Genomic DNA, 24,668 nt, shown 5'->3' on the forward strand with positions numbered 1-24,668 from the left:
ATAAGTCCAAGACTATTAACCCAAACACAGACGTTCCCAGGTCCCAAGGGAGCACAGGACCCATGCCCGTATCCACCATTACAAAGCACCCACCTACCCGTGGGGCTGCACAGGACCCAGCGCTGCCTCGGAGGTCTCAAATCCCACGTGGCACAGAGCACACACTAGACAACAGCAGTAGCGTGCTCCGAAGGCTTGCAGCTACTCCCTGGGAGGCAGAGCTGTGCTAATAAGGTTAGCTAGAAGGTTATCACCACAGGGGTCAGGAAGCTTTCCTCCTTCATCATGGTGCTCCCGCTTCGCTCTGCTCTCCCACTCAAATCAGCGTTGTCTCTAACTAGCTCAGGAGGAAATAGTTTGCATGTGCTTTGAATACAGACCCCCAAGGTCCCCATCCAGCTGGGTACTTAGGTCAGTCTCTGTTAAGCCCAGCTCACTAAGTCAAGGAGACTGCTGATGGGCTCATCATTTGACATGGGCTTCACCTGCCTTGCTGGATTACCCAAAGTGTCTTCCAGGAGAGCGAGTAACAGCCTGCTGGTGCTTGGTGAAGGACTTCTTGAAGAAATAAGTGCCCTGCAGGGTCAGTGAGCAAACCTGTTCCCTAAGAGCTTTTGTCACCTCCGAGGCTTGCGTGATAAATCCATCTAACTGTACGCGTTTGGTTTGCATCTCAGCCAAACAGATGGCTTGGGAGAACTGAGGGGATATTAAATTAAGCTAAGGTGAACCTTCGGGGAAAATTCAAGGGAACTTAATTGTATAGTATTAACTTTTACCTATTTCTCCCTTTTTATTTGGTGAATACTTATGAGCAAACTCCGCATTTAATGAGGAAGAAAGCCCTGATGAAAGGATATTTTTTTTAACATTTTTAATCTGAATTCCTGCTGGTGCTGCATATTTTCCCACTAGAATGCTTACAGGTGATGAGGTTACCCTGTAATTTTTTACTGATTACACCCCAGGCTAAATTAGCTGCAGAATATATATATATATATGTACAAAAACTTCAAGATAAACACAAAATTTTAAACTCATCAAACAGAGCCCTAATCCCTCTGCAATTTGAAAGTGCAAATATTATGTATCGTATGCAATGTATACAGTTTTATTACAGAACAAAGAGATACGCGCACAGACCTTTGTCTTCAATGGCATTGATCGCTTGACACGCTAGCTCCGTCTCTAAATTTGTCCAGGACAAACTGTGGTGCAGAGGGGCAGTTTCCAGCAGGGAAAGTCATCGCAGGACTAGGAATAGAATCAAGGCTCTCTCCCCTGACCCAGCTCTGGCTCACAGATAAAGTTAAATTCTGAACAGCCCCAATCCAGCAGGGAATTGCTCAGTCACCTTGAGTCACGTAGGACTCGAGAAGGAACAACTCTTTCTAGTTAACGGAGTGTCTTCTCTAAGGGCTGAAGTCTAACGCCAAAGTAATCTACGGGAGGGGTCTGTTGATGGGAGATCGAGTCTTTTGTCTCCAGGTTCTGTTTTAAATCTAAACTGTACTGGTGCAACTCAAAGTCATCCACTCCTGGCAGCTAACGGGCCGCCTCTGAGAAGAGCATCACAGACTTCTGAACAGGCAGATCACCGCAACATCTTATATCAGCATTGATAAATATAGATACTTCTTGTATCAGAAGGGACATTTGGGTCATTGATTTTTAAGGAAGAAGTTCTCATTGATTTCCAATAGGAAATTCTGATCTTAAATATTGTATAAAATGGCATTTTGATATTATTAATGTCATCCACTGAATAATATGAATGCTTCATCAGAGTGTAAATAATGATTATGAAAATACATACTGGACACCATGTCAGTGCAAAAAGTCCCTTATAGAAAGAGCAAAAGCAAACACTAGGGATCACAGGGAAGGAAACAATAGCTCCTCTCCTTTAGGCAAGAGTAACTGAGGAGAAAAGAGCTTGCTTGGCCTGTCCAAGGTCACATGAAGAGCCAAAAGTCACATCCCTTAGAGCACTTGCCTACCACTTTAACATCCCGTAGATGACATCTCTCCGTCTCCTGCACCAACAGACCTCCAGGCAAAAGCTTAACCTGGAGTGGGAGGTGTGCGAAGCTGGCTTTGGGTTAAAGCCCATGCTAGAAATGACGAATGAATGACAAACACGGCAAGTTTATCAACGAAATAAATCTTAAAATAAAAGGATTTAGGAGCACTGTAATGATCTCACTGCTTACATCAAGTACAAGCTGTGCATATCTTCATATTATATTTACTGTTATGAAAACATAAACTGGATTACCAGGGCTTAGTGCTTAAGCAGCCTGTTTCATTAGGAAGGCAAGGAACTTCGGCTGTTCTGATGTTACAGATGTGACTTAGGACAGAGAAAAGACAAGGACCAGGATGTTTTCCTGTTCAAAGCACAACAATTATATCAAATAAATAAAATTAGTATCACAAAACCTTACCAGCTCATAGACATAAATCCGAACTAGGTTCTGAACCGAGCAGCCTTGTCCCCAGAAGGATATATGTGAGCTCTGTGAAGTCATGTAGAGTTTTAGCATCATTTTCCTGAGATAATATGAAGCGTATCACGCTCTCGCTGAAAGGTAGGGAAGTTTTTTCACTGTTTTCAGGGGACAATGTTACTCTGTGAGGTACAATTATTAAGTGTAATGATGGGAATCGGGATCATTTTGCTGGGAAAATTCTGGTTCCGCTGAAATCTAGACCCACCTGTTCATTTCAACACTGAAATGGTTTCGTTTCAAAAACAAAACCCCAAAAGAGCACAAAGAAGTCCCTCCCAGCACAGCCACAAGCCAGGGGACACGATGGCCGGGTTCCTGCCGCAGCCCCCACGGCCGAGCTCGGAGGCGGCCAGTGCTGCGCCGGCGCAGCCAGCGACCAAACCCTCTGGCAGCTGCGACCGCCGGAGCTCTGTCAGCGGAGACCCGCACACTTGAAGTCCCTCTAGGATGAAAACAAAAGCGCTACGGATTCAAGGAATTACAGTTTATTTTCGCTGCGTTGAAAGGGTCCGCAGCGAACAAATGCAAAACTTAAACACTGTTTCGTTCAGATTTATACCCAGATACACTACTTATTAGGCTTCTCATACCCACATCTCCACTCAGCCACACTTGTACAGCCCAACTTTAATTGCATGGCTTTAACTGCATTGCTTTTCGGTTTACTTCACTGGATTTAAAGTAATACTAAAAAACGCATTTCCTATGCTACAGCTATTCTGACCTTCAGTAGCTCAGCAGTCTGGGAGGGATGTCTTCCACTCCTCTTGCCTGTGTTCCTCAAAAGAAAGCAGAGGTTTGTGCCCCTAAGACACATTCAAACATGAGATATTTTAGAAGATGTTTCTGATCCAGCACTGGATAGAAGAGGGCTGAAATCTTACTGCTGCTGGTTTAGATTTGCAGGGACTTAACTGCCCCGTGAATACGAAAGGAGCAAAACATAGCTTAAAATGTACAGAAGTCAAAGGCAATCCACGTTCTGAATCCAGTCAGCTTAAAGGTCAGCCACAGATTTTCCTAAATCAGGATGAGTAAAAATCTGGTTTGTTTCCCATTTATGCAAGATCCACCACAAAACCCATCCAAAGAAACAAACCTACGGCATGTAGTTTTCCCTTACCCGATTCCCTGGCCAAGCTGGTGAGAACTGTTTGTAAGTTATGTCACTTTGTATGCCTCTTACCGCTGTCGTACTAATCTGCAGGGAAGAGTACAGCAGCTTCCTTGCCAGTCACAATATAAAATGTTGACAGATCCAAATGGCATGCTGCACTACTTTTGCAGAACATACTGCGAGACATTTGAATTCTGACATCTCTCCTTTTTCTATGGGAAAGACAAGAATAAAAATGCACGCTGCAGATCTGGGCTCCTGGTTGTTTGTTTTAGGGGTTTTATGTTTTGTTTTGGCTTGGTTTTGTTAGCTTGTTTATTCCAAAATCACCTTGGGAAATGAACCTGCTGCGTATCACTCCCATAGATAAATTCAAATAATGTTATCTGCGGTGGTTTGTACCTGGAGGAAGGATGGTGAATCAGTAATTGCAAGAGAATGGATTCATACTCGAGTGTTTTTATGAAGGCATCAACTCAGACTCAGCATTCGAAGTGTCATATCTACAGGGAAAAGCTCAACTTTCTGAGATGCATGTGTAGCAGCAGGAAGAAAAAGACATCACAAGTGGCAAATGCAGAAATGCTCGCTTTTCTCCAGGCATCTCCCTGTAATCTCCTAGAGGAAATAAAGATGGAGGGAGAAACACAATGTGCCTTAACTACCCGTACTAATCTGGAAAGGAAAGAGGCTTCTTCACAGTAGACATGGGAACGAAGTAACAGATGATGGTTTGAATCTCAGATTGTGCAACTAATGGAGAAAAATCTTCTAAGACAGAAAGGAAATTAGAGAATAAAATCTGCTGACAGGGAAGCTGTGAATTTACCAACTCTGCAAGCAGTGATGGGAAGGGCTAGACACGGGATTTAGGACTAGACAAAAGATTTACTGGTGGAAACTACAAAATGGTAATTTCACTATGTAGTAGTGATGCCAGAAAATGGACGAGACAACCCGGTCTTTTGTTTTTCCTGAAATACTTATGAATGTGCACAAAGATCTGGCTGCTCAAATGCATAAAATATATGGAAAAGGACCCAAGGTATCTGCAGAGACCAGAACCATCTTTCAGCTTCATCCCAAGGTGCAGACCACAAGTGATTTATTCTCATAATCTGCTTCTGGTCATGCAATACTTAAATACACTTAGGGAAACAAAGCGGGGTTCAATTTTGGTGATTGTCCCTTTGTGTACTAATTATTTTTATTAGCAAGTTAATTTTCATGACAAGCTGTCTGCTTTCTCATCTGGGAGAAACATATTTATAAGGCCAAAAGTTCAAAATCAACTTTCTGAGCGTTACCAGAGGAGGAGGAGGATATCGTGCACGTTATACAGTCTTGCAGGAAATACATTAGAACACAATTCTGAAGATCAAAGCGAACCCAGATGAGACCACTCAGACTGTAACACAAAGCACACGCACGTACGCGCACTCAGTCGTACGTGGTACTACCAGAACCTGCCTGTGACACGTGGCAGGGAGAAGAGGAGAGGTTTGCTGTACCGACGAGCGAGCAGTTGGGTGGGACGGGCAGGGTCCGGTGGGGCTCCCTGGAAGCAGCCCCAGGCTGGGGCGTTTCGGAGCTCGGCGTCACCGGTCCCGACGCCTCCCTGCATCACCCGTGTGACGACACCCTTCCAGTTCCACCACTGACCAGAGCTTTTCTGCAGCTCCAGAAAAACACGACCTGCGTGTCTAGACACCCTTGGGTGTCTTCAGAGGTAGACGAACACAGAAGAGCGCGCTCCCCACCCCGTCCCAGCACCGGCAGAGCTCGGTGCCGGTTCTCCTGGCAGCCCGGCGGGCAGCTTTGCCTTGCGGAGCGACGTGCGCTGCCTGGGCTGGGAAACTCATCCCCGTTTTCTTAATCCGACGTGATGTTTGGAGTGACAACGTGGCTGGCGCAGCTGACTTTTCAAATTGCACAAAAGGGAATTTTACACTTTGGCAACCTGCCTACCTGAATTCTGGAGGAGTGAAAAAGGAGAAAACAAGTTTTGACTAGTAACATTTAAGGTGACACTATCAATCACTGGCAAACTTCGACAACTCCAGTTAATTTTTGTTCAGAATGATAAAATACTCCACTGGTGAAGAAAATAACAGGGAGTTTCATGCAGGGCTATTTTTCTTCTTGTTTTTCTTTCTATTTAGAAGAAAAATCATGTTAAATCTGCAGCATTTTTAATCAAAAACAAGACAAGGGAAATTGAACTATGCACAAACAAGCCTATGCTTTCAATTGGCTTTTGTTGCTTTCAGTTAAAAGTTTACAGTTTGGATTCTTTTTTTCCTAATATAAATCCAAAATGTTTTGAGAGAAACTGATATTCGTGAGCTTGCTCCTTTAGTCTGTCTTTGAAGAAAGAGGAGTCTGAAATAGAATAGAATTATTCAACCAGCTCTAGACTCAGAACACTTCCCTGGAGGCGTAGATCTGGCAGCATGTAGGTGAATTTGATTTCTTACTCAGAAAAATTATCTATGTGTTATTAATATTAACACATGCTTAGAGGAACAAATGGGGAAGATATTCTAAAATACAGATAAAGATGGATCCTAGAGCTTGAACTCCCTGTAGCCCGAGTAAGGGGGTGAGGTGCAGCCAAGAGAGAAGGCGTCGCACAGTTTATCGCTTCCAGGCGGTCACCTGGATGGAAGCTCATGGCTACCAACCACCGCTGGGAGGGAGGGATGCTGCATGTCTTCATTCCCCACCTCTGCCCTGGGAAGCAGCCTGCGGGTACCGGTGCAACCCCGTAACCACAGGGAACAAGCGAGCAGAGAGTATGTTGGTATTCTCGGCAGGATCATTTTCCTCAGAGTCCTGCCAGCCTAGCTGCGTGCCGCCCCATCTCGTCAACTGCTGTAACGACCAAAGAGCAAAACTGGTTTCTGCTGCAAGTTTAGATGGGTCCATAAGCTGCTTTGGAACCTGCAACAGATATATCCAGGTGGAGAGAGTGCCAGAAGAGCCTGGACATCTGTAACATATGAAGCCATAGGATAGTCCCCAACCCTAAGATCTGCAGCTCACCAAAAGCAAATCCTCTCAGTCGGTCTAAAAGACGCTGCTGTCCCTTCGCGCTGGCTGTGCTCAAAGGGAGCGGAATAAAATCAAGGGATTGTTCAGAGCGCGATCATAGCATTGGTCTTCTGTTTGAACAAAACTACGTAAGAAAGGAAATAAAGATTCTCCGATTTGTCTGTCATACATTTTAATAGAATAAATTCTGTATTGCAGTGTGGTGTTTAAAGCTCACCATTTTTTTAATAAGGCACTATTAAAAGAAGCTAAATAGATAAAAGAAGATAAAAGAGGAGCTAGCCTAAGAAAAAGCTATTTGTTTTCACTGTCTTCTGTGACAACCTTTTGCTGTCCTGCACTAAGTAGCTTTGCAGAGGGCCACATGTATTTCTTGGGGTTTTATTATTTATTTTTATTTTCTGCTATACAGAGTCACAAAATGAGGGGAAAAACATTATTTCAAGGCTTCCAAAAATCAAAATTTATTCATAGAAAAAAAAAGCAGAAGGGACACAGTTATGAGCAAGGAACGCTGAAGTCATCTAGCTTGTAATAAAGTCTATAGCTAACTAGCCACAGGTGCTCTTTACATCCCAGGAGCAAATGCGAGTATGATTGATAGGGATACGATAATGGTTCTGCAACCATAATACAGTCTTTCTGGAGTACAGGTTTGCACCTGCTCAGAGACGAGGCATTAATATTTATTTAAACAAGACCATTAAAAAAGAAGGGGGGCGTAGAGAAGAAATCATTAAGTCTCTAACCCAAGGTAGAACAAAGCATGCCCACGCCAAATGACAGTCTTCTGCATTGCAGAGGAAACACCCCAGCTTTGGTTTGCAGAGCTAGGCACAGGTTCTGGATACCACCTCCCAATTTTTCATGGTATATAATGTTCAGAGTGTGCCTCTGCTGCAGCATAACCCTCTTCCTACTGGCTACGTTGCCTGACATGATCTGAAATCAGAGCGGATTTCAGAGTCATCCACAGCGTCTGTGGCCAGGTTTACAAAATTATTTAGGTGTGTGAAGATGCAAATAGCATTAGGCCTGCACCAGTGCTTCAGTGATCCCTCTTATGAGCCCAATTAACTTTGTAAATCTAACCCTCCAACAATTCTAATTTTGCTCACCAGTCAGGTGAGAACATAGCCGCCAGAAGTCAAGCAGTGCAAGGCTGAGAGGACAGACTCAAGCACTACATGCCTGCTGCACGTGAAAGCATCGAAATGCGTACCTACAAGTCTTCAATTCACCCCAATTCTGCTTCGCTTAGAAGTAAAGGCTGAGCCAGTCCGCGCTACAAATACGTTCTGCCCAGTTCCTCAGCTCGTGCACCCTAAGACAGATCCAGAAACCTGTGCTGCCTTCCCACCCTGTGACATGGTCTTACAACATTTGCAATATTATTTGTGATTTTACTGAAGGGCAATAAAGAAAACTCCTTTCGAATCTTTCTGATCTCAGTAATATCCTGTACACAAGTCATCCTTCAAGGACCACTTCCACGCTTGAATTTCCGGATTGCCTTTCAACCCGTTATTACAAGGATTTGTCCTTGTTACGCTCCCAGGACTCGAGCAGCTGCACTGAAATACTTTCTGCAGAGCTTCTAAGTACTCTCTGCAACAGGATCACTTGGATGCTCGTGTAATTCTTCCTATCATTGACATATGCCTTTCATTTACGATGTATGCCTGATCCAAGTAAATTCTTAATTCCTTTCATATGTCACTATCTGATCACAAATGTCGCATTATTAGATCACTTTCCCTTGGAAGGGACAGAAGTGTATATTTAGGTAATATCCAGCCCCTGGATAGCATTTGCAGGAAAAGAAAACATTAATCAGGTCTAAAACTAACTGGAATTTGTACGCAACTTTCCATTGCCTTCAACGAAGTGAGTTTCCAACAACACTATTTAAAAAAAATATGTATTTGTGAAATTGTGTTTATTAGGGTCTGTATTTTACAGATAGGATGTAGAAAGAAGTGTACACCTCACGTTATTTTTTTGACATGAGATGTACCTTTCACTTCTGCCATGTCTCTCATTCCAATAAACCTGACGTACTTTATGCACTTCACTATTTGAACATAATTGCTAGACTGTTGAAATAGAACTTTTGATCAGGAAAAGTAATTCTATGCAAACTTACAGAATTATAGCTATTCTTAAATATAAAATAGTTCAAACTATTATTTAAAGAGGAGCTTCGGTGCTTAAATATAATTAAAGGAATCAAGCTTCTAAGGAGATGATCAGATTAAAACAGCTTTACTCTTCCAATAAACCAGTCAAAAAGCCATTCGATAGGAACTGTAAGAAAGAGGTTAGTTGTGTGCCTGTGTGTTACCGTACCCCATACTAAAGCGCAGATACGACCACAATTCTGTGACTTGGCCAAATATCCAGAGCAGACTTTTTCTACATCTGCGGTCGTGAACACGGTGGAGGGCACTGGCCAGGCTCCAATGATTTTGTCCCTGCGGAAAGGCTCTACAGACCATCCAGGCATTGCATGGCATTCCTCTCCCAGAGAGCTTTTGGAGTGTGAATCAATTATACATACAATTATACATACAGCTTCCCATGCATCTTCTGACCAGTATGGAGATGCCTGGGACGTGTAATACTCCATTACAACTTACTCCTTTTTCTTCTGCTCACTTCTTTGACTCCTTTGAAACTGCTTCCAAGTCCAAGTTCAACTTTTCCACAATCTGAGGCTTTCAAAAACCCAATTCTTAAAAAGCTAATTAATTCCCCATAGGCTTTTTTTTTTTTAAACTCAGTAAATATTTCTGAGATTGCTTTTTGTATAATCAGTGTTAGCAGCTCATTAAAATGCACAGTATGTGTATCATTTTGAATGTGACATGGCTCAGCATGGACGCTCAAGCTGCTTAAAAAGACAGAAAAGAAAAAGATGAGGATAAAATGAAAGCAAAACCCCAGCATTTCCTTTAAGCTGACGCCACAGTTAAGAATTTAAGACGGGGCAGGGAGCCTTCAACCCTGCTGTTGGGTGAAAAGTCTAATTGCTTAATGCACTGACTGCCCTCTCCAGCCTGTATGTTTTCCAAAAAAATTTCTTTTACAGAGAGCTTTAAGGTGCTAAAAAAAAAAAAAAAGGATTCTACTATCTGGTAATTGTATAAGGTTTTCACTCCAAGTAATGTGAGGATTCTTCTTGAATTAATAATGAATGAAGTAATTTAAAAGGCCTTTAGTGTATGCAGCCAGAAATAAACTATGTCTTAATCTGGAGCATTTTATTTTCCATTAAAACAAACACTTTTTTAAAAGTATGTGTTATTGAGAAGAACTTTGTTGCTAACATGCCAGATGCCTGCATCAGATGATGGTCAGACGGACAATAACACTCAGGACTTTTTCCTAATATTTCCTGAGTATCATTGATGCTTGACGGCTGTAGAAAACATGAAGGTTTAAAATATTGCTTTGGGTCTCCATGAGAAAACGCAAGAGGAAGGACTCGCCCAGTAGTGGGAGGCTGCAAAGCTGCCGTTCCACTTTAATTAGCCTTATTTCAGTTGGTGTGCGCTCTCTATTGGATAAAATAGACCTCCGTTCATTTACGGGCAAATTATAATGATGGACATGCTAGTAAAATGGTAACAATGCTAAATTGTAAACTAATTACTAAGTATGTAGAGTAACTTCTTTAAGCATGTGATAATCACAAGCTGTTAGGCAAGACACCTCCGAGCATCAGAACTGCCATTGCCTGCGTGCAGGGAGCAGCCTATAGCCCAGGTTAATCAAAATAAACTAAATAAACACAGAGAGCCGAGCGCGGTGCCTCATTACCACTGGAACGCACGCCACAGCTCGGCGGTTTAAGGGCCAAAGAGAAGCCGCGACTGCCCCGCACCACCGCGAGGGCTAATTCTTATAAATGGATTTGAGTCTTAGTGCCCATATTAGAATTTAAATTCAATTAAATATTGACCAAAAAAGAACTTGCTGTCAGGTTCAGGGTGAAAAGTTTCAATTACCAAGGAAGCAGGAGTCCTTGAAAGTAGCATCATACTTTCACCTTCACGGGGGAAAAACCCCACAATACGCAGATACACAGCAAGGGGTGGGCTTTTTTGTGCTTGTGTATGACAATAAATCCCCACTGCCATGGTAAACCAGCGAGCTTTTCCTCAACTGATGGTGAAGAGAAAGAGAGAGAAGAAAAGAAAAAAATCTAAGAAGGTTTTTTCCGCTACATCTATCACCACCAAAACTGAGATTTGAGGATCAAAAACTTAGATGACAGCATAGCTGCCTGGCGATGCATGAAGCAAAGGAAAACCCAGATCACTTTTTGTTAGATATATCAGCGTTGCAAGAACTAAAAGGAATAGAGCTTCCTCTGAAAAGCTGAATGAATAAACATCAGGAATAAAAGACAGTAAGGTGTGGATGCTAAGACTAGAGGTCTCAGCTTTTCTTATATATTTCTTATATATCTACATTGAACCCAATTCCTCTTCTTCTCTGAATAACTGTTAAATCAACAGTTTAAATTTTCCTTTTTTTTGGTCGAAAAACTAGTTAATGCTTTATTAAGTGGTCATGGAGAAACCTGAGATATCATAAAAAAAGAAAACATCTATTTTTCATCAGTAAGATGTGTATGACATAGTCAAGCGCTATTTCTGCTAAGCAGCAATCACCCTGCACGTCATTTCTGAGTTATATACACCGACAGGATGTTCAGATTTCAGTCCCTACTTCTGTTATCCTGCCAAGGATCAAGGCAGACCATCCACACCTGCCATTAAGGGAGAGCAAACAGGAGCTCTCTGGCACTCTCTCTAAAAATGCATTTGCTGGCAGAGCTGAAATGCAAGCAACTCTCCATTCAGAGAAATGTCATTTCCAGCGGTAGTTTGAGGGGAAAAGGAGAGGAGTAATGACAGTGTATTAGCTTGGGTTTGCCAAATGCAAAGAACAAACATTCATCTTAGTACCATTTCAAAAAAAATATGTGAACAAGCGCGTTATCAACTTTTCAGCAAACAGGAATTAAGTATGTGCTTAATATTAAGCAAGGGCTGAAACACTATGCTGAGCTGCGTTAACCAGTACAGGTTTCCCGTTTGCTTTGAATAATCCCCGTCGGCTACAACGAAGAAAGATTTCTAGCAGTTGGCACACATTTGGAAATGCTGAAGAGCAAAGAAATCACTGACTGAAAGTCTCAGATATGGTGCAAGTCACAATTTGCAGAGGCGATGAAATGACAGAACCTGAGTCAGGTGGATGACAGCATTAGCGTGGAAAGGATTATTAGCGTGAAGGTATTAATAGAGGATATGCAAAGAGGCTCTCCTCTCAGCACTCCTGTGACTGAAGCAGGAGATAAAGTTGCCGATGTTCCCATGAGGAAAGCCATTCCCATCTCCAGCCCAGCCTGCAGGGCTGTGGGAAGCAACATTCTTGGTTGCCCCATCTCTCGCACCAAAACAGGTTTGCAAACGCACAGGTCTCCTTGCAGAAGGAGGGTGCTTGCACTCCCATTGTAATCCCTTTTTCAAAGGTCTCTAATAATAATTCCTCCCCTGCTCCTTTTAATGAATGGTAATAGAGAACACTTGATTAGAAGCCTTTCATCATTTTAGGACTAGGGGCTTTAGTTTTCTGACCTACTTTCCTTGCCAATGAAACTCCATTTTTAGCTTCAACTCAAGGTCTGAATGTTACCCAAATTCAGACCATCTGTTTTAACTGCCTACAGGCTGAGAAGTTGATCCAAGCCAGGAAGAATAAATGCAACCAGTGTGTGCATATATTAAGTATTCTCAATGTATTAAATAACCTACTCAGTTTATTCCCGAGTCTCCATAAACATTCCTGGTTCTTTGGGCAGTGCCTGCTGTTGCTGTAAGGAATATTTATGCCACCAGTTGCTCTCAGAGACTTTCGGCTAGGTCACCTTTCTTGTACAAGTACAGGAACGAGCAGGCTACACCTGACCCCAAGTCCATCTAATACCTTCTTTTGGCGTTGGGGAGGGTCGGTACGGGCTACCCAGGATACAGACCCCCCGTAAGCGAGTCGATGGGGAATAACCTGCCTCTCTTTTGAATTCTCACTGTTAGAGAAGCAGCAGAACTTGCATCTCCTCCGAGTGATCCTTTTTCATCCCAGGCGATGTAACTACACGGTCTCAGTGTCAACAGAGAGATAGCTGGCCAGTCCTTGCGTGGAGCTCTAGCAAGGTCCCCCAGTATCTTGAAACAGTGAGTTCCAATGAGGCAACTTCTTGCACTGTACAGAAATCCCTCTCCTGTCTTCCCATTTCACTGTACGTTCACTTCTGCTAGCGTGAGAAAAGGGCCTAACAGCATCACACCTTTCTTCAGGATTTCAGATACAACTCTTAGTCCTTTTATTATACAAAACTCGGTAACAAATATGACTTAATAAACCAGAACAAAATCAAAAGGCAAAATTACCTGGAAAATCCCTACCAAATAACTGCTGACTACAGCTTTACAAAAAAATCAAAATGAATCTGAGCGCTAAAGTGAGTTTCTGCTGCATCTAGATAGGCATCTACAGCACTCATCCCTCGCAGCTCGGCTGATGGATGTAATCTCAGCAGAATATCTAGGGAGGATGAGAGCGGCCACGAAAACATTAACAAATAAAATATGCCAGGAAAAAAAGAAAACAGTAGTGTAAAACCAAGCCAGATACTGCAGAAGTTGAATACCCAGCTGGGGAGCTGCCCAGCTCAAAACAAGGCAGAAAATAAGTATATTTAATGTAAAAGAATCCTAGCATGAAATAGGCTCTGTACTTCCCCGGACACAGCTGATTTGCTGTTCAAGTCTCTCATTTGACAGCCTGTTTATAGATTCTCTTCCTTCAAAGCCATTACGGCTCTGTTTGCAGCACGCTCTTTCCGGAGGCACCACAAGGCTCCTCACGTGTCAGGTTTCTCAGGCATCCGTCAGTGCATCCCATTCCCTCTAGGATTAGTATATTTAAAAAGCTGACATAGCATACCAGACTGTCCTTATGGACACGGATTACTGAGCCTGCGTCTGCAAAACGCTTTCAAAAAACTTCTCCTATATTTTCAAAATATCATGTCAGCATTAACTAATTAATCCTCACAATACTTGTCCGGGACGGCTCTGAAAATATCTCAATCTCACTTACAGACATGGAAAAATCAGATAGAAAGCAGACCTGTCTTTCTGAAGCCATAAAACAAGCCCATGACAGAGTCAGCTTTCCGACTCAGGAGCGCTCCATCATCAGTTCTACATCGCATGTCTGCATTCAATCCGTCGGATGGTACCACTGCCTCAGTAGCTCCAGAGCCCTCCTCCCACCTTCCCGGTACATGGGAATTTAATAAATCACAAGTGAAAGTTGGTATGACTCTGCTGAGAAAGGCACCAGCATCTTTGCATAGCTGGAGGTACGAATACATGCCAGGATAAAACCCAAGCGGGCAGGAAAACGGCACACGGGAGCAGCAGCTCGCTGTGCTCCGGAGAGCTGTGGGTTTCGACGGGGTAATTCCAGCAAGGAATGATGAAACAGCTAATGTGGCAGAGGAACCGTGAATTAAATCCTAAACAAAAGATCTAACTATCCCCAGCCCCCGTACCATAGCTGTTAATTCCCTGCTCATTTGTCATGTGCAAAACAAGAAAGGAATGAGTAATATTTGCTTTTGTTTTCATTGTATCATTGGAAGTGACACGATCATTATTTCACTGGAGGTTCAAAGCAGCATTAGCATGATTACATTGGACTCGTACCTATTAAATGGAGGGACATGAGCTCCTCTGAGCTGTCAAATGCAACATACGCAGTCTTGCGCTGCAACTGAAACATTCTAGCTGAATTTTAGACATTTTTTTCCTCCTTTGTGCAAATCAAAACATTGCGCAGCGATTTACTTACAGTATAAAAAAGGATCTCTTGCACCTGGAAAGCTACATGCTAATTCCATGCTTTATTCTCTCTCTCTTATGCAAAAAGCTTTCAAAATCATATTCTATTGTACGGTACATAATGTTATTATTCTGCCCTTATTGTTCTAAAAGCAGAAGCTTACAGGCTGGAGTGAAATCTTCTTCTGACTCTACTGTGCCGGGCAAAAGGTCAGAGAGATAAAGCAGCTCTCAAAGAGCCATTAATGCCAGCATGAGGCAGAAATACTAAATCATCTGAAGCAGCGTTGTTTCTGTTTCCATCCTCCGTGAGCTATTTCAGCTTTCCTAGGCTGTGCATGAAAACCACAAGGTTTTGCACCACTAGGCAGGAAATGTCCCTTGACCATTTAAACATAGCGACTAGAAAAAGCACAGCCCTCTTCTGACCGGCTGATCCCCGAGCCAGCCATCCCCGTGTTCTCGTGGGGGCTCTGCGACCTTAACCAAACCTCCCGGGGCACGGGAGCCTGCACCGGCGCTGCCGGACCCGCTGTTCGGTGGGACCAAACCTCTCCTCTGCAGCTAGAGAAACCCGCGGAGACAAGAGCTATGCAATAACAGTAGTTTATGAACCGTAAGCCCCTCCCCAGGTGCACGCCTTGCACCGCCTGAAAAGTCAGCACATATAAAGGCTGCTGGAAAAAAGCATCCTCTGAAAAGCTGTTTCATTGTCCCCACAGAGCTGTTATTGCCATAGCACCTTCCAATGCCTCCATGCCATAGGATCTTCCAGCCTTTTGACTATGATTCCCTATTTCTAGGTCTGTGAATGTTGCACAGAGGGACAGGATCATCAGAGATGCTGCTGAGAGTCTATTTTTAGCGTGAGTCATTTGATGAGCTGTTCAGCACCTTATTTATTGCTGTCTCCAGCTGGGGAGCTAAGCAGCGTCCAGACACCTCTACCGCTAAAGCCAGAATTCAGAAGCAGTGACCTCTGTTTGGTAACATTCTCTGTACTGACAGAGAGAAAAACAACAGCACGTTATGTTGCCAAGGCTAATAGTTGCTAATTAGGGTGAGTGACATATCACCCCTTTTATAGTCAAAGATGACAGAAGTCCCAGTACAAATAATAAAAAAAAACGTTCAAATTCTGCATTCACAGTCTTTTCCAGTCCAGAGAGCGACCCCTTAAAAGTAATTTCCTATTTTGTTTTTTTCCTGGTTTGTCTAAGGCTTTACTCGAACTTTACGTTCTGTGTACAGCGAGTAAGAGCCTCAGTGTTGGCAGTGTTTCCTTGGTTGGAAAGGGGGCTTTGAGGGGACACCAGGAGGAGGAAAAAGGGGGCAAACCATCGCTATGTCATTTGAGACATGGGATGCAGGCGTAGAGGCTCCAGAACCGCTCCGTGCAAAGGGACTGCAGCAGCAAGGGCAGCTCCTCCCGGGGGTCGCACACCTTCGCACGCCCCGCTGCTCGTCTGGCAGCCCGTGCATCTCACCTAGCACAGCCCGGAACTGGAGCTATGAATTCAGCAACCGAAAACTGGCTGAATCTGTTGCCATCTAACTGGATTCCTGGCAAAATAAATAGAAAAGCTGCTTATCTCTAGGCATGTTCCGCATCTGACCTAGCCAATACAAAGCATTTATCTCTGGACAAGCATGGAGCCACGTGCAGACTGCATTTACTCCAGAATTCTGTACAACTGCCTTGCATTACTAATATTTGTAACGCAGCAGCACTTTGGGGTCACTGCTGGGTGTTGGGTATGTTCAGATTGTGGGGCAGCTCCTGCTCGGAAGAACCTAGCACTTACTTAACCAAGCAGGCAAACAATGAGTAACCAATTGCCGTTTCATAAATGGGGAACTGAGGTACAGAAAGCTGAAATGATTTACTAGAGGTCACATTAAAAAAAGTCTACTGAATTTGCAGCCTCCTGTTGTTTTATTACAGGCTCAAACATCCTGTTAGACCCTCTGAATGTTAATCATTACCTAACTCTTCTATCTTCTTGCTGCTCTAATGAGGTTATTGATGAATTACTTAAAACGCACTTTCTGTAGAAGAAATTTTTTAGGTGACAAGTTGCCTTTTACTAAACAAATTAATGGGAAAGTTGAGTTCTCTCATTCCAGTCTGGGGAAAAGTAGTTTTGGGTTTAAAATGCCCAATTAGTACTAACTGAAATCCAGTATTTGAGATTATTTGGCACTGTATCTCTTATAAATATGCCATGTGGCCATTAATACCTCCTGGTAGCATCAGGACAAAAATAGTCACTCCAGCAATTAATATTGCAGTAGCTGCATATGTCAATACAGGAGTAGAACGAGTGCAACTTTATAGGTTCATTCCAAACCCCGTCAAAGTCAAAGGGAGGTTTCTCATTAAGTACAAGGGGATCTAGACCAGGCTCTGCTGAAGCATAGCTGGGTTTTACTGTGATCAAAAAGCAAGGACCTTTCCAACATCGGTATCACTCACATCACAAAGGCCAGAGAACATGGCTGCAAGCGCACGATGTGCGATGCAAGCCCAGAGGGACGAATCCATCAGCGTTCTCTCCGCAGGTAACTCTGTGGTAGATCCAGAAGTCAGCGTTACAAGTTTTAGGTCTCGTTCCTGTGCAGCCAGTTCCAGCCAGTGCAGAACGTCTCACCACGGCATCTCTCATAATAGTTTTGCAAATGAAGTTCTACATCTCCCCAGCAAAATCCTCCGTGCTCCGAGACAGTTTGATCTTTCCTGATGGGGTTTTAAAGCACTTTCTCTGAAGTCCCAAGTAATGAGGTAACTCTCAGTCTGCGCGTAAGAAAAAAAAACTCTACAAGACAGACTGTGAGCCAGACACTTATTATTGTACTTTCTACAAATGCACAGAAGGGCTTTCTCTCAGTGCTCCAGGTCACTGAGATCATGCTTGAGGCATATGATTAATTTTCAGCCTTATTGTGTTAAGAGGTGGCAGAAGAAAAGTAAGAAAGATTTTTTTTTTTTTAGAACAGTGTTAAATGAGACAGAAGACCTTGTCACTTAGCAAGAGCTTTTAAACTATCTTTGCATAAAGCAGCAGCTAAAAAGTTAATAGACATAAATAGGGTTTTATTGATTTGAGGTATTCTGAGGGGTTTTAATGCAGGTGAAGGCAGGAAAAGGATTCTGCTTGGGATAATTAAACCTCAGCTAGTGAAGCCTGAAGCATTTACACCAAAAAACCAAACAACCAACCAAACCCAAAAACCTGAAAGTGTCAAAGAAAAGCTGTCACTTAGCCTGAAACTAAGCCTTTCCTCGGACACAAGCGAGTGTGATAGCCCAGCAATGATATCTTTTACCCAGCTGCTTGGCCACACTGTCTTGCCACCCATCCTAGAAGGAGAGCACGAGAGACCCCCAGGAGCAAACAGTTAATGTGTAATGCATTCTGCTTTTCTTCAGAGACCTTCATACCAATGAGTTCTTGGACGGGGGAAAGAAGTTCAGCTGATAAAAAAGGTGCTTTGAAATACTTGGGTTTCCCCTTGGATGTAAATTAGTCTTAGCTCAACTCTATTCCCATAAAAATTCTTTGTTGGCCATATACTGACATCAAAGGTAAAAATAAAGCCTCAACTGTAAATCATAGAATGGTTTGGGTTGGAAGGGACCTTAAAAATCATCTAGTTCCAACCCCCCCGCTGCAGGCAGGGACACCCTCCACTAGACCACGTTGCCCAAAGCCTCATCATTTGCCTTTTCAATATTTGCTGCATCAAGCACCAGAACATCCCAAAGAACAGCATGGAAACCCCAAACACCATCTGCTAGCAACTAGGGGCCTCTCCAGATGTCAAGCACCCTAAAACAAGGGATGTCTTCCTTAGACTCAAGGTTTCAATTTTAGCATCCTTTCCCTGTCTACTGCAAAACTTCAGTAGGTTGTGGTAGGTCCTGCCTAGGACCTCTCCTCTACGCCAGGCTGTAGGCAGGTCACATAAACCTGCTTGTAGTGGGATTTCAGAGTACAGTGTGTCCTCCCGAGTCAGACGTACTTGGGGAATTCCTGTCCCCAGTGGTTTGCACACAGTCATTTCAGTATCAGAGATTTTTTTTTTTTTAAATCTGTTGTTATTTGCCTGCTTGCTTTTCCCTTTCCTCCAGATGAAAATTACTTCAATGAATATTGATATTAATATATGTTTGCACACAAGCATGTAATAAACGGCTCACTGTAAATTCAGTTGGTGGCTGTGCTAATCATGTTCCTACCATACTCCAGGGGCATTAGCTACAAATGAGCTTTTTTGGTACATGATCAGAACACACTGCAATCCACATCCAGCTTTCTGGATGGGTTTTTATTTGCCTATCAACCATTTGCAGAAGAAAGCATTGAAATCACTTGTAGAGGGCAAACTGCAGGAGAGTATAGAACTAAAGTATAGAACTGCTGCAGAAAGCTTCTACAATATGCAAAGTAAAAGCACAAACAGCAAATAAACACTCAACAGAGTAGTGATTTCTGTTGCGTGGAATCCATAGAACCTAAACCAGCATCATCTTCCATCTGTGTAAAATGGATTATTCCAACTCAGATTCTGCTGGTATTATTTAACATACAAATTACAATTGCTAATGAAGATTGCTGGGTCAAACCCAGTGCAGAGGATTGAATATTTTTTCAGCTGGTCTCATATTCCTGACAATTCACCCTTTACTGAACCCAGACTTTGAATGAACCCCAAATTTCTGACTGTATAGATGGCAAGGAAACTGCTGGGTTTTGAAACCAAAGTGTAAATCGGTCCTCATTTGCACCTGGATACAAGGGAATGAAAACATATGAACCTGCTCACAAGCAGACGTACAGTTTTAAGTTTGTTGGAGCTCATCTACATGGAGAGGTAGGTACTAAACGAGCGAGGATGTGAATTTATCCTGCTCAGCAGCTACCTGAACTGGCACGTCTACTCTGCAACAAGAGTGCCTTTCTTTGGTTTAGCTTCATTCATTGCCAAAGCGCGGTGTGAATCGTCATCTCCAGGATGACAGCACCACACGAACTGGCACTTGCACGGTGGATTTCTAAGCTTGAGTGTCTGACCCAGACGCTCACGTTGCTGCTCACTCAGGGAACCTGAAAAGACTTTTGGTGCCGTTGCACTTATCTGAAGAAGGGGCTTCCTTTTTTTTTTTCCCCCCTCTAGTTATGGTGACATGGTGCCCAAGACAATTGCTGGGAAGATATTTGGCTCCATTTGCTCCCTGAGCGGGGTGCTGGTCATTGCTCTGCCGGTTCCAGTCATTGTTTCCAACTTCAGCCGAATTTACCACCAGAACCAGCGAGCCGACAAGCGGAGAGCGCAGAAGGTAAGCCGTCCCGCGTGGCCACCAAGGGCTCAGCAACTGCCGGGAAATCTCAGCCCCTGCTTGTCACCACGGGGCTCGGACACACCAGGGACAATTCTGAGCATTGCAGAGGGCAGCCCGCACGCACCCATCCCTCCACCTACACCCGCGTGGACTTACCTTCACGCGCACTGGTAACTACCTAGTTATAGGTAAGCTAGTTCATGGCACGCACGGCGTACTGGCCTATCTTTAAAGATCACAAGCAATAGGGCTTTTATTGCTACACACCAGTCTGAAATACATGTGTATATAGTCATAAACCCTTAAATCGTTAACAGAAGCTGTTTATCTTTCTGGCTGCTTGGTTCCTGTCGTGTCTCTGGAGGTTTGAAAACACCCATCCAGAAACATACACTTAGCAGTACACGTTACCCCTGGAAGCTGCAGACTGTAACACAGACAAAACACTGGGGATACACAAAAGCCCCTGGAAATGTGAGAGGATTACTAAATATTCTAAAATCTAAACAGTTTTTACCAGTATAAGCTTACTGATTCACAAAAGAAAGTCTAACAGGTTTATCGTATCTCTATTTCAGTCTGCTAAATTACACCAAAACCAGAATCGGGTTTTTACAACTGCAAACTAAAGGTCTAGGGTTTTTTTTTCTCCCTATGGAACGCTGTCTGCCAGCAATTCAAGACTCGAGGGACCTGATGGAGAATAATAGTAGAAAGATGTGCTATTTCTGCTTCAGGCAAGCATCTGGCCCGTGCCTACTTCTTGCATCTCAGGGAGCTGAAAGCAGAGAGCTGAGATGCAAGACCTACAAAACCACAAAATTTGGCAGTCAAAACACATCAGGAGAGTAGCAGAGAGAGGGAGAGAATCATGCAGGAACGAGTTGCAGTCACTGCTGGGTTTTACACATACCTGCATTAGCTTTGGCATTGTACATGTGAAACAAACTGCAGTAATTTTGGGAGGCATTTCTGAGGGAGAGGTGTTTATCTGGTTAGTCATACAACATAATATAGACACAAAAAAAATCTAAAGGTATCATAATGAAAGTCCCCTCTGTACCACCACACACTGTTCAGTCAGCAGCTGAACAGTGGGAAACCGGTATGGATCGTTACATCCATTTAATGAAGTTCAGTGGTTTGCAGAGTGGGTTGCCTAACGTGAGGCTGCACCCAGGCATAAGGTATCTGGATTTAACTTGCAACAGGAACGCGCTCGGTGGCAACGCGCGGGAAGGACTGGAGTGCTCGCAGAGAGGCTCGTTAAGGGGACAGTGTGCGATAGCCCATTCAAATAATTGAGGACTGTGAGAGAAAGCACTTGTTCTACTGAAATGGCACACACACACAGACAGGACCTGCTTTACAGTACAGTCTAGGCAGCAGATAAATAGGCAAGACAAATAAACAGACAAGATTCGTGCATAACCATGGATCACAGCACAAAGAAGCTCCAGGACTGACTCCCGGTCTGCGCTTTCAGAGGAGGCTGTCCCTCTTGCCAGGCAGCATACAGGAGCTCTTGTTCTGACTCACCTTCTCCATTATTTGTTGGACTGTGATCCCCTTGGTGACAAAGAAATGTGCCACCACCTTTGATGCCAATATGATTGATTGCAGCTTTTATGAGGTTTGCTGTATTGACACACACAGTGTATAATTTCCCCCCATTTGAATTTCTAATTCCCTTGATATTGGATGAATTTCTGGGCTAAGAAACTTTTCTCAAGTCAGAAGTGTGAGTAATTTTCACATGATCATCACCGCATGAATACTAAAGAGAACAAAAGAGACAGAAGCACATTAACGACAGTCTCTCTGGAGATGGTCAGGACGTCCATGGGGACGTTAAGAATCTGCTTTGATAGCATACTTGTTCCAGCATCATCCTCCAGTGAGCCGAATCCCTTCATCAGGAATAGGAAAATTCTAGCAATAGGTAAAACTCCATCCCCGTCTAATTAAAGGTACAAAGACATTTACATGGCTTTTTCAAGAAGGTTGGAAAAAGCTCTTTGCACTCTTGCAGTCCTTGAATACCAAGAGCCCAGCAGCAGCAGCTCCTGATAAGCAGAGTTTAGAGGACACAGCTTTGAAGAAATAACACAGACATCTTTCTTAAGTTTCTAGTGTGCTAAATAAATGATTTTTCTCTTTTAATTGAAGAGTAAATAATTTGTAGGGTATGTATTAGAACTTCTTCTCAAGTATTTCTACTATTTAGTTCAAGAATCATAACTATTATAACGTACAAGTAGTTTCAAGATTAGGCTATAGACAGTATTTATTGTTTATGAACTCAGGCTGAAGTTTTCCAGTGAGAAATAAGAAAGGCAGAAGTACTGTAGGGGTGTCAAATTGGCTGGCTGCGACATTAACAGATTTGAAGGTCGAGGTGCGAGCAAACCTGGGCTCTGCAGCGCAGTGGGGCTTTCTGAGGGGCTGCGCTCCAGAAACCAGGAGAACGCAGCACAGCCCCAACGTCCCTCTGGGTTATGACGTGCTCAGTCCTAACTTTGTCTCCTAACTGTTGAGGAGGCTCTGGTCTAGCAGGAAGAGGTATTTAAATAGAATGAATAAAATACTGGGAGGTGGCTGTTACTCATCAGCATCTATTCTTCAACTAACTAAGGAGAAACATTCCTTAAAAAAGAAAAAAACCCACCACCCCAAAACCAAACTACCAGTGATTTAATCACCTTGAAGATAAATTATTCTTTGCCAAACCTGCGCTGCAAGAGAATTAATTACAAGGAGATCTGGCAATCTTAATTTATTGTGCTGTGTCATCAAATTTTGTCCTCTGGCATGCAGCAAGGACCGGGTCAATCTGAATGGAAGAGGAATTGATCATTTCTGACAAGGTTCATTTTGGTAAAATTGTTTTTTTTTTTCCCCCAAAGACTTTCTTTTTTTTTTTTCTTTTTTGACTGATGTGCTAAGAATAGACCTTCCTGACTTTGAAACAATGCTGTTCTCCAGTGAATGTCACAGCCTCTGGTTTTAAAACAGAATTTGACACTTAAAAGGCTTGACAATAGAATGACTTTGTAATTCAGGTAATGGTGGAGTCTCTCTCTCGCTGCGTTCAGTTTGCGGCATGGATGCAATGTGAAGACGATGACAACTATCTGGTGCTGGTGTGAAGGACTACACCTCCCACTTTTCAACCCTAGAAAGAGAAAGCAGAGGCAGCTACCAACAGCTACTGAAATGCTGCTCCTTTAGCAGCATTAGAAAAAAAGCAAAGCAGTTCATTGTTTAGCGAATACAGCCCCAAGCCACGGCTATTCCCACCGGAGCAGGGCAGTAGAGAAATGCACGGCTGAAAGACTGCCAGATAACACGGTACTGAAAGGAATAGATGCAGCCTTTGAGCTTAGTGCAGCAAGGATCCCAGAAGCGCAGATTGCTCTCCCAAGGTTTGCAGGAATGTTGTAGACTGCTGGACTCAAACTGGTCAAAAATCCTGCAGGAATGATCCTTCTTGAGTAAACTCTAGCTGCTGACAGGCAAATGTAATCCTATGTCCTCAAGAGGAGGACCAATACTAAAATCAAAGGCCCCGTCTTTGCACAAACAGCAACAAAAAAAAAAAAAAAAAGAAAGAAGGAGAAGAAAACACTAGACCTCTTAAGTGAAAACACTTCTAGAAAGGTGTTTTTCAAAGTGTTATTTGAGCCTTTGTTGGTCCTTAATCTCCCAGGTCTAATGACTCTTGCCTTTGTCCAGCTTTGGAATAACCAACTCGGGTCCCTCAGCTGGAAAGATTGTGCCAAGCGCAGCAACGTGCGTGTGTTCTTGTTCCTGGAATGACACTTCAGAAAAGACAACTAGAGATGCCTTCAATATCTCCCCAAACGGCTCCAATACAGTCCGACTAATCAGAGCAGTACGACCCCATCGCCTTCAATGCCCCTTTCCCTCGGGAAACAGGAGTTGGCAATAAACTGCACAGGAGCTCTCAGAAATGTGAGTTTGCTCAGGTGGGCCAGTGACTGACAGAGAGCAATGTGCAATAGCAGTTTTTCAGTAAGAAAAAATAGTAAGACAGAGAAAAATACTGTAACAAGGGCAACAGAGCATTACAGGGTAAGCCTGTGTGGTTGGTAGCCCCAGCTCCCTGCACACGTGAACATACATGCCGATGAAGATGCTAAGTCCTCAAAAGCAGATTTAAAGCAGTTTTGAACAGCCTCAGAAGGCACATGGAAGTAGAGTGGCAGCTGAAATGTCTGGAAGTAGCTACAACAGCCTAAAGCAAACCGGTCTGTCGACCAGCCTCCTCAGGGCTAAAGTTTACCCAACTGAACTGTTCTAGATCATCTCAGTTTGGGGGAAAACAGATGTTTGGAAAGGGGCCTCTTGCACAGTGACGTGTGCCTCCTCACGTTTGCACACCAGGCGAGGGAGAATGATAAATACTCAGATGCTGTGAAAAAAACCCTGTTTAAAGTGCATTTATCATTTAATGGTCAGATTTGCAAAGCGAGCCAGGATACTGAAATGGCTGGTAATCTCAGAGGGATTAGCATGGGTTTAGTGGTGCATTTCACAGGGGCTAAACTGAAACTGTCATCTACAAATAAAAAACTTTAGTAATCACAGTGCTTGGTTTCAGGTCTGCAGTAAATATGCTTCTGAGGACTACAGCTTCTTAGCCTGTTCAGTTCATTTCATTTATTATCTGGTGGCCTTTGACTCTATGAGAACAA

The 24,668-nt window shown here is 43.3% G+C and overlaps 1 protein-coding gene across 4 annotated transcripts in view; it reads left to right on the forward strand.

The window, feature by feature from the left end:
• Nucleotides 1-24,668, forward strand: part of KCND3 (potassium voltage-gated channel subfamily D member 3) — a 124,283-nt gene that overhangs the window by 74,931 nt on the left and 24,684 nt on the right. For all 4 annotated transcript variants that reach the window (XM_075775993.1, XM_075775997.1, XM_075775995.1 and 1 more), the window contains exon 3: nt 19,785-19,947. In XM_075775993.1, coding sequence (XP_075632108.1) covers nt 19,785-19,947 — 163 coding nt within the window. The remainder of the gene's footprint in view (nt 1-19,784; nt 19,948-24,668) is intronic.

Source organism: Balearica regulorum, chromosome 25, assembly GCF_011004875.1.
Source record: "Balearica regulorum gibbericeps isolate bBalReg1 chromosome 25, bBalReg1.pri, whole genome shotgun sequence".
Taxonomy (NCBI): domain Eukaryota; kingdom Metazoa; phylum Chordata; class Aves; order Gruiformes; family Gruidae; genus Balearica; species Balearica regulorum.